Source organism: Hippocampus comes, unplaced genomic scaffold, assembly GCF_001891065.2.
Source record: "Hippocampus comes isolate QL1 unplaced genomic scaffold, H_comes_QL1_v1.1 scaffold202, whole genome shotgun sequence".
Lineage (NCBI taxonomy): Eukaryota > Metazoa > Chordata > Actinopteri > Syngnathiformes > Syngnathidae > Hippocampus > Hippocampus comes.
In genome coordinates this window covers 719,952-733,322 of record NW_017805829.1, presented here as the reverse complement: position 1 = coordinate 733,322, position 13,371 = coordinate 719,952, and the positions used below count along the sequence as shown (strand labels likewise).

The following is a 13,371-nucleotide window of genomic DNA, read 5'->3' as shown; positions in this document are numbered from 1 at the left end:
AGGTATACATATATATATATATTTAAATCATCAGCGGTTCTTAACCTTTTTAGAGGTACCGAACCCAACTGGTTAATACGCACATCCCCCGAACCCTTCATGAGTGAAAAATTATTTCTCACTCATTTCCCAAGTACAAGATATAAAAAAAAAATAAAACGCATTTATTAAAAACAGAAAAACAGTCAATAAAATTTCAAAAACGTTCTTTTCATTTTACGACGTACTATCATGACAGTCACATGTTAACTACTGAGTGAACAAAATTTCCCGCAGCACCGATTGGACAAGCAATGTAATGTGATCATCTGCAGCAAGTGATGGCCAAGTGGGTGTGTCATAACTAATTGACATGTTGAGTCGGGTGTGTCTTAACCTCAATGGCAGAGGCTCCGTCGAACCCCTGAGACCGATTCACCGAACCCCTGGGGTTTCGATTGAACCCAGGTTAAGAACCACTGCTCTATGATATTAAATAAGAGTAGTAATGTAATTAGAGTGTAAAGAATTAAACATTTTGTGCATTATCAATATCAATTAATTGCTCCTTCTTTTGGTGTCTTTGATTTGGCCATCTGGGGGAGCAGTATAACAGTGACAAAAACGAAGAAAATTTAGAACTGCTGTGAGTGACTCAGTCAGCTGTTGTAATGTAGGTGTTTTTCACAGAGGATAAAGAATATATACCTGAATATATAACCGTACCGGCCTGTCAAGATACACTGGAGGAAAAAAAAACAAGTGATGAACTGGGGCATATACATTCCAATTGCAAATATAACCTATGGCAGCCCGTAACCTAACCCTCCTCCCTTCCCCACTCAGAAAAGTAGCTGGAAGTCGCTGTGTGGTGGGATGATTTACATTCCCAACATGCTAGCCAGAACTAGCTTCTCTAAGCTGATTAGCAGGGAAAAAGTATTCATCCTAGCCTGCCCACACATTAAGCCAGCTGCTGAAGATTTACTTGAAACCTACTCCCCGAACCAAATCAACCCAATTCGTATGTTGTCATGTAAAATATTCAACTAGATGATATTTCACCATTAAAAAATAATAGGAGCTTCAGGTTAGTTAGCAGGCGGCTTGTGCTTTCTGCATGTTTCATCATTTTCCTGATATTCTCTGTGGAGATGAACTCGGTTGAACTCTGTCACATAAAAACAGGGGGCAGAATATGGCTGCTGACGACTGCTTATTTTTCCTCCATGCGTCAATTTATTTTGGAGCTCCCACTCCACTTAATGAGTATGAAACCCCCCAAAATATTAATTTTTTTTCCGTCCTTCTCCTCCGATAAACAGCAACAAATTTTAGCCAATCTAAAACGCTCCTTTCCAAAGTTGAATGTTTGCTTGCAACTTCATTTTGTGGTCATGTCAAACTTGCACAGTTGCTAGTTGCTTGGCGGAATTAATTTTTGGTCATGTCCAACTTCCGAGCATTGCTTCGGCAGACATTGTTTTGTGAAATCCTCAGTGATCGAGGCAAATTTTTTGCACATTCGCTCATTGCTAGGCAAAACGCACTGGACAAAATCACTTGTGTTCATGGCAAACTAGCGTTGGTGACTTGTCGCAAGTCGAAAGTTGTTGGGTGAAATCATCAGTGACCATACAAAACTTGTGCCTTCACTTGTTGCTAAGCAGATTTCGCTGGGCAAAGCCACTCGTAGCAAGCTAGGCGTGGTGGCTTGTTGTTGGCTGAAATCATGAGCGACCATGTCAAACGTCTGTGCATTCATTTGTTGCTCGGCAGAATCTTTTGAGCAAAATACTTTGTGTTCATGATTAGTTCGGTGGATTATTCCCAGGCGCAATTAATCAAACAAAATCGTTTGTGGTCATGTCAAACTTTTTTGCAAGGCAAAATTCATTTGGCAAAAGTGAGCATTTCAAACGTATGGGCATCCACTTTTTGTTAGGTCGACTTTGTTGGGCAAAGTTATCAGTTGTCATCTCAAATTTTTGTGTGTCTAGCATTTATGCTAACTCCGGTGCATTTACACTGTTTATTCTTGTGTTGATTAATGTGCACTGTCCCAATTCAATAAAGAAATGAATAATTCCATATAATAATAATTAATAATAAAATCAAAATCAAGTTTGTGTGTGTCTCGTTGCTTAGCAGAATTCATTGGGCTAAATCATTTGTGGTTAAGTCAAACTACTGTGATGTTGCTTGTTGATGGACAGAATTCATTTGACAAAAAAATGGGCGTCCTTTTAGTTTTAAGGGGTGATTATTTGGTGCCAGGCAGAATTTGTTGGGCAGAATAATTTGTGGTCATGGTAAACAAATATCTTTGCATAGTTGTTTGTTACGAGCCAGAATTTTTGGGTCCACTATACACCAGGGGTCCCCAACACCTGTCCGCGGGTCATTTGGTGCCGGGCCGCACAGAAAGAATAAATAACTTACATTCCTTCCGTTTTATTCATTTCGGAATCTGAAAGATGTTTTATTTTGAAAAATTACCGGATTCTCAGTTATATTAGTCGACAGCATGTCACTCTTGACGCAGGTGAATGCGTGCTTCTCGGTCACGTGATAGGTTACTGCATAAAACACAAACGTCTTTGAAAAGTTTTTTCGGAAAGGGGAAAAGGTCCAGCCAGGAGACAGAAGAGGAGCCTACGGTGTTCAAGAAAAAGAAGGCTACATTTAATAGAGTATCAGAAGTCCTATTTCAAACACGGCTTAATCTCAACGGGAGATTCCCACGCACCAAGCCTACTCTAAATAATAAGCGGCAATGGTGAGTCGTATTTTTCATGCACTTTTTATTTGCGGCGTATCTTATTTTGAAGGCACGTTTAAACGTTACCATAGCGACCAAAGAATGTTGTGGCCAGATAGGACGTTCCTCGTGTCATGATTCGTGTTTGTTATTATGTTTCGAAAATACCAAACTTTTCATGCAGGTCATATCATATTATATTGTTGTATCTGTCCGGCCTTAAAGGCCTGTCCCTGAAAATATTGTCTGACATGAAACCGGTTCGTGGGGCAAAAAAGGTTGGAGACCTCTGCACTACACCACATAGCAAATAAAGGACAGGGAGATGCGGTAGGAAGAAACACAATCCTGAGGAAGGGATTTGTCTTCAGTGTTTGAAATGGTCGCTTCACATGATGTGTGCATCCATGTTTATGTGTCGACTTTCTGGTGAAAGTCGGCCGATTGAAGGGCAAAGTGTGATTTTTTTTTCCTGCATTAATTTAGCTTCATTTGCCTAATGCATGGCTGCCCATAGTGGCTGCTGTGCATTGGCCAAGTGCAGCAACATTTTAAAACCAAGAAGGTTAAAGCGTGTGTAAAAACTGGACATGATTAAAACGGCGCTGTGAAAACGCCGCGGACCACCAAATGAACCCACACTGATTATGGCTTGTAATATTCTAATTTGAGCTTTAACGTGTTCATGTTTTCTTATTCCATGTGAATTACAAAAGGTTTGCACATGCAAAAACAGGCGCAACCTTGATTGCGGAGGCTAACGGATGTGGAAGCTGATCGCCTAACCAGTAGCCACTCGGATTGTGTCAAATTTTGCTGTGTGTTACATTTAGCCCATTGTGGGATTTTTAAAATGTGCAATGGGATTTCTCATACATGAGACAAATTAAGATGGCTGATTTAGCGTTTTGAAATTGTGCTACAAAAAGACAGATGCAAACCAGTCTGCATGGCGAGACCAGGATAACTCAGCCAAAATGAGTGGTGGTGAACACGATCTCTTCTGCGAACATTTTTGAAATGCCAGAAAGCAAAATGAGCACAACATAACATCCATTCAGCAATGTCATTTTCAAACTTATGAATGATGTCAGAGCAGCAGTCACAAGAAGGAGTCATGCCATAGCAACAAAAACAAAACTCCTTTCAACTGCATTTCTGTGCATCTGGTGCATTTCGGTGTGCAGAGGGAATTGTTGCTGGCCTTTCCCAAAGCAGTTTTGCAGGTGTGATGTCCTAAATTATGACATCATTGTATCCATACATGGTTGGATTTTATATAATCCTCTTCTCTATTCTCTAATTTTATCAGAATTTTACCATAATTTTTTCTCCCCATCTTAAACAACAATGTTCACCTATAACTTTCTTCAGTCTTCTGATTGGCTAAAATTGCTGTTTTTTTTTTTTTGTTTTTTTTTTAAGCCCAAGCAGAGAGTAGATTTTAATGGGTTATCAGTGTATGGTTTGGCTATCTTGAAGACCACCAAAGAAAGGCTCCCATGCTAAACACGCTTTTTACATGTCTGCCGCTCAGTCGTTCTATGCTCCCACATGTACAGTATAACCGGAGGCTCTCCTGCGTCTCGGTCAAACTTGATTCTCGTCTGTTGCTTCGCTGGGGCTGGTTTCTATTCGGGAGCTGAACAGGCTTTCAGAAAATGTTGTTTCTCAGAGATCAGGCTCCTTAATACGCCCACACTACACTCTTGGAAGAGGCTGGAAGCAATAGCAGGGGGAAAAAAATATTCACGCAGACGAGTGAAAGCTAATTGGCATAATGTGTGTGTGTGTGTGTGTATGTGTGTGTGTGTGTGTGTGTGTGTGAGACAGTGGTGTAAGTACTTGGTGGCCAGGGGTGGCCCTGGTCACTCTCTGGACAACCTCCTGACAGCCCCACATTGAGGGTAAAATTTTGATGGTTGTCAATTTCCTGCCATTTTCACATGGAAGAAGGACTCTTAGATCACGTGACACTCTGCCAAAATGCATTCATATTAATGGCATATTTAAAGAGCTAACGTACAATTAACCTGAATGCAGTTTCTTAAAGTGTCTGTAGTAAAGAACATTTGATTTTTACAGTCACCGCCAATCAAAATCATGACTTTTACACCATAGCAAGCAAACATGGCTGAGAAGTAAAGTTTTATCTTACCAGGCCGCAGTCATCATTTCATGAAATCAAATGCACACATACACCCATTTTCCCAACACATTCATCACACAAGTTTGAACAAACCAAAGTAAAAAGTAAAATTTGAAATTGTTTATAAAATGGCATCGGCTGTCAGTGACAATTGATGATTCTGTTAGCCAACAAATCAGTGCGTAATATAGAAGTAAACTATGAGATGGTACACCATAGCAAAGCAATGGATGAAATGGCATTACTAAATTAAGATCAGCAAAAAGTTGCTTTTTACTGAGACTTAATCTTGCTTGTATTGTATTTCTGTCATGAAACCCTGACTGCAGATGGTATGAAAAACAATGACTTCTCAGTGACAGAGGAGATTACAAGCTTGCGAATGCATGTATGCGCATTTACGGTATAGCCACCTCTCAATGAACTATTTTATTACTCTGGTCACCCTGTGGAAAAAAAAAAAACTTCTGGTTACATCCCTGATGTGCAGGCTGACGCTGACTCAAGAAAGCACTCAATAAAGTTGTGCATGCAATCCTTTGAGTGTGGCTATATTCCAGGAAATGAGGTGGGGAAGTCACACGGGCAGGTAGATGAGTTTGGTATCGCTCTTTCCAGATGGATGAAAAACGAGTGGATGACGTGTTGTGTCGGGGTGCATTCTGTTTGTAATTTGATGGCGTGTCCGCCTGCGACCGAGAGGGGTTCACCATCAGCCGTTGGCGGAGGGGCGGGGGCCCGATTTGTCGTATATGACAACAAACATGGTCACGGCAAGCGGCTCGTCAGAGAGGCTGAAGGCATGAATGAAGGGATGATGTTGTCTGTCAGCCGGTTGCAGGGAGGCGAGCGGTGCGGTGCACCTCAACACAGGAAGGCCGAGGGGAGCTTGGACTACGCTAAATATGTCATTTGCAAGTGGCCGTGTTGGTTTGGTGCCGGCGGCTGGCCTTAGAGGGGTGCTCTAGTTGGAGATCAGGATTTATATGCCCCCAAAATGTTATAAAAAGTACCAGTTTCTATCATTTTTATGATAATTCATACATGATATGTATTCAAGTTAGAAATCCTCAAAGAACCTGTGCAGTAATCGTGCTGTTTAATTAGCGTCATGATGTGCCACTCCTGTGAGGTCGATGGATGATTTCGCCAAAGGAGAAGTGCTCAAAAAGACAGATGTCGACAGAATTATGAACAACAATTGAGAAAAGTGGGCATTTTGTGCACAGGGAAAAAGTTTAGCTCATGAAAAAAAATGGAAACAATAACAAAAGTGCGTATTATTTTTTTCTACATATATATCGGGACCTCCGAAGAGCATTTCATTGTGCGTCCTGCCACAATACATAACTGACATAGATATTGAAGCGGAGATTTGTATTTGTTGTTTGCAGTAAATGCATTTTTTCAGACCGATGGTTGGGAACCACTGATATATCCTGACATATGGCGAAGTAGCATTTGGCTCATTGCACAGGTTGTGAGATTCACTTAGCTACGTGAAATTTAGCAGGCACATCTATGATGAGGAGACCCCCCACACAAAAAGTCAAGAATCTCAGCCGTAAAACTCACAGGAGGTCTGCCATTTTATTTTGACATGTACATTTTTGGCTCCTTTTGGCGGTTTTGAAGAATGTTGGAATGTTAAATGTTTTAAAGAGTCTTTTGAAATGGCAATAGCAATGTGGTGACATTTTTCGCTCACCATAAAGCACAAAACTTTAACCTTGCCTGACGGCAGCTTCATTTGGCAACACCACAAAAATAAATAAATAAATAAACAAATAAATAAATAAATAAAAAGCTCAAGAGGCCATTCCTAAAAAAGACACGTGGGGAGTCTGTCATTTTGCTTCGAAGCTTTCAGTTTCGGTTCAATTTGTCCATTTTGGGAGGTCCCTCTAGCTGGTTTGTCAGATTGCTGGCAAATTTGAACCATGTATAACTGACAGACATGCACGCTAAATTGCGAAAGGTTTTCATTTTCATCTTTGTGTGTGGGCGGAGCATGTGGATGAAGTTATCGACCAGCAGGAATACAGGAAACTCACATGGTCAAAGCTAGACCAAATGTTTGGTTTTAGAATTTCATGGTGGGCCATTCCATTGATTTTGTGGGCCATGGGCAGTAGGATGCCCGACTCTGATTCAATATGTGAACGTTAACATTCTTTTTTTCACGATGGGGCGAGCTTGTCGCACACATCTGGATGGCGGTGTGGCTAATTGTCAGCATGTGGAAAGTGCTCAGCGCGCTTAAAGAAAGGTGTCATAACTTGTCAGAGCACATTAGCATCAACGCTAAGTCCTAAACGAGGGGTGGAGGGGGGGAGAGTCGGTAAATCCCATCTGGACTTGCTGGGAATGAATGTAACAACGCTGAAGAACTGCCAGTCTCCGACGTAATCCCATTATCATTAAAGCTCACGTTAGCACGTGGAGTGTTATTTATGACAAGTATGGAGGATGGAGAGCCAGTAGAGAAGCGTGTTTTTTTATTTAATTTTTTTTAAGACAGCACCGAGCATCCTACCATGGTGTGAAGCTTGTAGCATTCAAAGCGGCGGGACTTCACTACCAATTGTTAGCGCCTCAGGCCAAGTCCGCGATGAAGAAAAGTCAAAGGCCTGAACCGAACTGTGGCTTCTTTATATCAGCACGTGAGACACCAAGACAATTTCGTCTTCAATATTCAATAACAAACTTAAAATGCTGGATGATTTCGTTCTCCGAATGAAGCTAATGCGCGTCTGTAAACATCCAAACCAGTTTAACCTCCAGTGAACTTTACGTACAAGTTTTTGTAAACTTCAAAAGAGATTTGAAGTCTTTATGAGCCTATCGAAACTTCAAAGGACATTGGGAGCCTTTCAAGAACCTTACATAGGTGATGAAGACATCAAAGACAATTTCATCTCCAATGAACCAGGCGAGCGTGAGTTTGTAAACTTCAAAGATGCTTCAGTCTTCCATGAGCTCCACGATCCTCACATACAGTACGTGCATGTTTGTCAACACCCAAAATGCAATTCAGGTTTTTGTTCACCTCACGTCGATGATCTTATAAACATAAAAAACAATGTAGTGTCTTCCATAAAACGAAGGCAATGAACCTAATATACATGTTGTTGTATACATCAAAAACAATTCAGTCCTCCATGAACTTCATCGATTAGTTTTGTGAACAGCAAAGTCTCCTGTAAGCCCAACGTATACGCTTTTGGAAAAACAAATACAATTTTGTGTGCAATGAAGCAAATGCATATGTCGAAGTGCAACGATTAAGTGACAATCGATTATCAAATGAATCGGTCATTCCTTTTCATCATCGATTAATCATTGAGATACCCTTTTTTTAAAATTTCAAATTGTTCAAATTCTCAGAATTTTACGTTCTTCACAGTAAATATTCGGAAGGTTTCTCGAGTACATGAATGAATGCAAACTGATGATTTTTGTGCTCTTGCATTAAACTAAAACATTTGATTTTACTTTGGAAAATAATGATCAGTAGTTTTGCCTGAAATGATATGGACCACTTCCTGAATCCTAATCATTTTTTTTTCCAATTTCTACACCATCGATTTGAAATAATGTCCTGTTTTTGAATAAAGGGTTGGAAATTAAAGCACTACATTTTTTATCAGATTAATTTAATAATCGACAAAGTAATCAACAAATTAATTAATTCTTAAAATAATCGTTAATTGCAGCCCCATGCGCATGTTTCGTAAACATAAGGCGATTTTGCGTTTTCAATTAATCAAGCATGCAGTACATTTTGTTCAACTTCAAAGACAATTTAACTCTTCCCCAAACTTAACTAACAGGCCTGTTTTTGTAAAAATCGATAATTGTGGAGTTTAGCATGAGACAAGCTCTGAAAAGGCATTCCAGTCTTTTTTGTGAAATAAGAAATAGAATTTGGTTAACCGTGCATCTATTTTTTTCGTAAACAAGCTAGACAAATTAGATCCTTCCGTACTGTACTTTTGTGTTAACTTCAAAGCCACTTTAGTGTTCGCTGAACCTTGCAAGATTTTGTACAGAGCAAAGAGAGTTTAGATTCCTCAATGAGCCCCACCTCCAGGGTTTTGTCAACATCAAAGGCATCTTGGAAGTCTTCCAATTAATCTAACGAACATCTTTGCGTCAAAATCAATGACAGTGACCCAGATGTGTGTGTATCCATTTTGCCGATTGCTCACGAACGTCATTTCCACACGATGTATAGATTCTTAATGCGTTTTCTGATTTGTCTTTTGGACAGGAAAGCGACAGTTTGTGGTGGGATGCCTTCGCCACAGAGTTCTTTGAGGAGGACGCCACGCTCACGCTGTCCTTCTGCCTGGAGGACGGACCAAAGAGATACAGTAAGGGCGATGTTTGGAATTCTCAGTTGCCAAGCAAAACAGCAGCACTGACCCCACTTTCACACTAAACTCTGAGAGGTGGTTGTGTGTGCCCATGTTCATGTTGCTGGGACATACAAAACTATTTGTCCCATCCAGTCCGTCTCACTTCTCTTTGTTTCTCCATTACGCTTGTTTTTATTTTGTTTTAAACTCCATTCTCGCAGTCAACTCGATCTACCGGGTCCCCCACAATGTGGAGTAATACTAGTTTATCATTTATTAAAAGATGCCGCTACATGTTAGTGTAGTGTGTTATTGCCATTATTATTCAATATCGTGTCCCCCTTGGTCTCATCTGCATGCTGCAGACATATTGACGCAGATAAGGACACGGTGCGTGCGTGATTCTGCTCCGGTTTTTGCTTTTCAGATGTAAAAATAAAACAAAAAATAAATTAAAAGACACATGCTCCAATGGCGTCGAGGCGGAAACCTACCCCACCCCCTCCCCCCGAGAAGCACGAGGCTTAGCGGCAGCCAAAGCGGAGATGACTCACTGTCACTCACCAGCTTCCGATTACGCATCCACCTGTGGAGAAACCAGCGTGATCCGCAGCGGCAGCAGGATTTTACTAAACAAAAGAAAAGAGAGCTTTTTGTTTCTCAATTTTTTTTTAGCTTCTTGTGTGATTAAAGGCTATAAAAATACATTTGACTTGACTTGAACAAATAGGAAGACATACTACAAGCTAGTTGACATCTGCTGGCTTCTCTCAGATTCCATCCATCCATCTTTCCATCCATTTTCTATTCTGCTTATCCTCACAAGTGTCGCGGGCATGCTGGTGCTGTCTTCAGGCAGCAGGCGGGGGACACCCTGAACCGGTTGCCAGCCAATCGCAGGGCATACATAGACAAACAACTATGTGCACTCACCCTCATACCGAGGGACAATTTTGAGTGTTTCATTGACCTGCGATGCATGTTTTTACAACGTGGGAGGAAACCTCTCCGGGTACTTCAGTTTCCTCCCACATTCCAGAAACATGCATGGCAGGTTAAAGGAACTCTCTAAATTGTCCCTGGGTGTGAGTCTGAGCACGGATGGTTGTTCGTCTATGTGTGCCCTGCGACTGGCTGGCAACCAGTTCAGGGTGCACCCCGGCTACTGCCCCAAGACAGCTGGGATAGGCTCCAGCACACCCCGTGACCCTTGTGAGGATAAGCGGATCGGATATTGAATGGATAGTAACAACATCAACAGCTCAACCAATCATATTGTAGCCCACCTCGTCATGATTTTAAAAGACAATTCGGGGGTGCGCGTAGAGTCTCCCTCACGTCGTAAGAGAACACATTAAAGTCTTTTTACAACCATGATGCTATATTGCTTTGTTCCCGCTAATATTTTTAATGCTTGCCTGAGTGTCAAAAATGGCCTGGTGGGAGTGTGAGAGGAGTGTGTTGTTTACGCCAAACAACACTCCATCAGACAATTATTGTGCACCGCGCCGAATATTCAATACACACACACACACACACACACACACACACACACACAGACACACACACACACACACACACACACACACACACACACACACACACAATTACATACCAGCGCTCCAGTTGCCACCGCGGCCCTTGTCTGGCTGGAGGCATCTGATGAAAGCGTCGTGATGCAACCAAAGAGCAAGGCTCGTTTCCCCCCAAACGACAACAACGGCACGAAAGTGTTTGATGCAATTGTTGCAACAGGAAGATGACCACTTCTTAAAGAGTCAATGAAACTTCACTGTTATGAGTAATTCAGTCAACCCTTGCTATGGCAAAAAAATTCCAATAAGGAAACCCACCCCAAATATTGTTTAAACTGTAATTACACCCTAACTGTATTCTGATAGAATTTAAATATAATTTCCAACTCATTTAACTACATAGCCCTTAAAAGTAACTGTCTCATAGATGATATGATTTGGAAAAATATCCATGAGAGGTAAATAAAAACTAAAAGTACTACTTTCCGAGTCGTCTTTTTATTACCTTTTATTTACCCTATGGACAAAATGTTTGGCGATTACTTATAAATTTATCTTAGCCAGAAAAAAAAAAGAAATAACCTAAAATAATTAAATCAAATCAATCTATTGTATGTCTTTTTCGATTTGTCAATAATCTGTATCACTACAAAAAATAATTATTTATTTTTATTGTTATTTAAAATTACATTTAAATCAAAATTTTGTTAAAAATGCTTACTGCGATATTTTTTTTAAACACTGGAGTTAAAGTCTTAATAGATAAATAATTTTTAAAAATAGAGTGGTGATAAAACTAGTTTTATTTTTCTATTTAACAAACATCTAAATAACAATGATAAAATAATTCCAGTTTAAAAAATTAAATTCTGGTTACAAAATAAATGTTGCTCTTTCGGTACTTCAAACAAGCAATGCATATTTGAACACAAACCGTACAGCAACACATGTAGACAGATAATATAGCAGTACAGTACTCACTCCGCTGCAAAGAATGACTATTGAAGCAGCTTACTGAGCTCACAACAGACAGACAGACCTTTTTGTTTCTTATGTATTATACTACCCTCTTTGGTGGAGAGAATGGGCACCCTAACACCCAATCATGTTTCGCAAATTTTACATTCGATTGAAGTATGTTTTTACGAGGGCAGGTGAGATTAATCGGTCGATATTAGTTTATATAATCAGCAAAACTCTGTCTCAGTCTTTTATTATTTGTATTATTTACGTATCCATGCATTACAACACAAGACAAAAAAAATGGCATTCAAATATTCCCCCATGCTAAAACATTAGCCCACAGGTGTCAAACTCAAGCCCCGGGGGCCGGATCTGGCACGCCACATCATTTTATGTGGCCCGCAAAAGTAAATCAAACGTCAACGTTTACGATGATTACTAAAATCTGTACCATAATTTCCACTTCTCATATGTAATAAATAAGCGAGATATTGTCAGCATTTTCTTTCATTCCACTAACTCAAACAATCGTTGAATGAACCATTATTCTTGACTTCATTATATGATTTCACAGTCATAACAGCCCTCGTCGGGAAACAGTCACTACAATGTAGCCCGCGACAAGAATTAGTTTGACACCCCTCCATTAGCCGATCAAAATCCCATTGAGCTCTATGTTATAAAGTTAAACAAATACAAGAGAACCTATTGTGAAACAGTGAAATGTTCTGACAGGAATTTATATATTTATTGTTGTAATGTTTGACATATTTTACCCAAGGCACGTGTGTTGTTAAGCAGCAGCATACAAAATATCAAACAGGATGTTTTGTAGAATCGTGTGTATGAAAGAAAGGAAGGGGTGCCGGGGCAGGTGGTGTTGGGGCTCGAGGGTGAAGGCCGCCCTCCGACTCGCTTTCTGGCGAATCAAAGGACTGACAGCGGCGAGCGTGCCGGAATGGGAAGCTGTTTTTATTGAATTGGCTGGTGGAGTGTGCGTGTGTGTGTGTGTGTGCGTGTGTGTGTGTGTGTGTGTGTGTGTGTGTGTGTGTGTGTGTGTGTGTGTGTGTGTGTGTGTGTGTGTGTGTGTGTGTGTGCTGAAGAAGTGGAAAAAGGGTGGAGGGTGTTTTTGAAGGAGGAGGTAGCAGCGGTGGTGCGGGGTGGACTGAAGGTTCACGGTATGATTGACAGGTGGGATGATGCGGCGGTGGTAGTGGCGGCGGCTCAGCTGCAGAGCGGGAATGTAACCCCCCCCCCCTTTTCTCTCCCTGATGATTGACAGCTGAGCCTGTCCTCGCTACCACAGCGGCAGAAGATTCAAAAGGGGGTGGGGTTAACTGAAAGATTATTTTGTGTACCTTTCGGTGTTAATGTGTTGTGTTTCGCATGCTTCCATGCCAGCGGGATCCAAAGTACCGACCGGGCTTCATTTGTTGCCTGATTTGAGCTTTTCAACTAAATTACAACAACCTGGAATGGCCTTACATGTGGGAAAGGCAAGCCACAGTGACCATTTATCGGCAAAACGTCATGTCTACCCCCAAGGGGGTCATTGTAGACATTACAAACATGGCTCCTTATCATATCTGAAGGTTACACGAACTCTCTCTCTCTCTCTTTCTG

At 40.9% G+C, this 13,371-nt stretch overlaps 1 protein-coding gene across 4 annotated transcripts in view; it reads left to right on the top strand.

The window, feature by feature from the left end:
* The window catches only part of ldb2a (LIM domain binding 2a), an 89,463-nt gene that overhangs the window by 13,343 nt on the left and 62,749 nt on the right, over positions 1-13,371 (top strand). For all 4 annotated transcript variants that reach the window (XM_019887422.1, XM_019887421.1, XM_019887420.1 and 1 more), the window contains exon 2: positions 9,163-9,265. In XM_019887422.1, the coding sequence (XP_019742981.1) occupies positions 9,163-9,265 (103 nt within the window). The remainder of the gene's footprint in view (positions 1-9,162; positions 9,266-13,371) is intronic.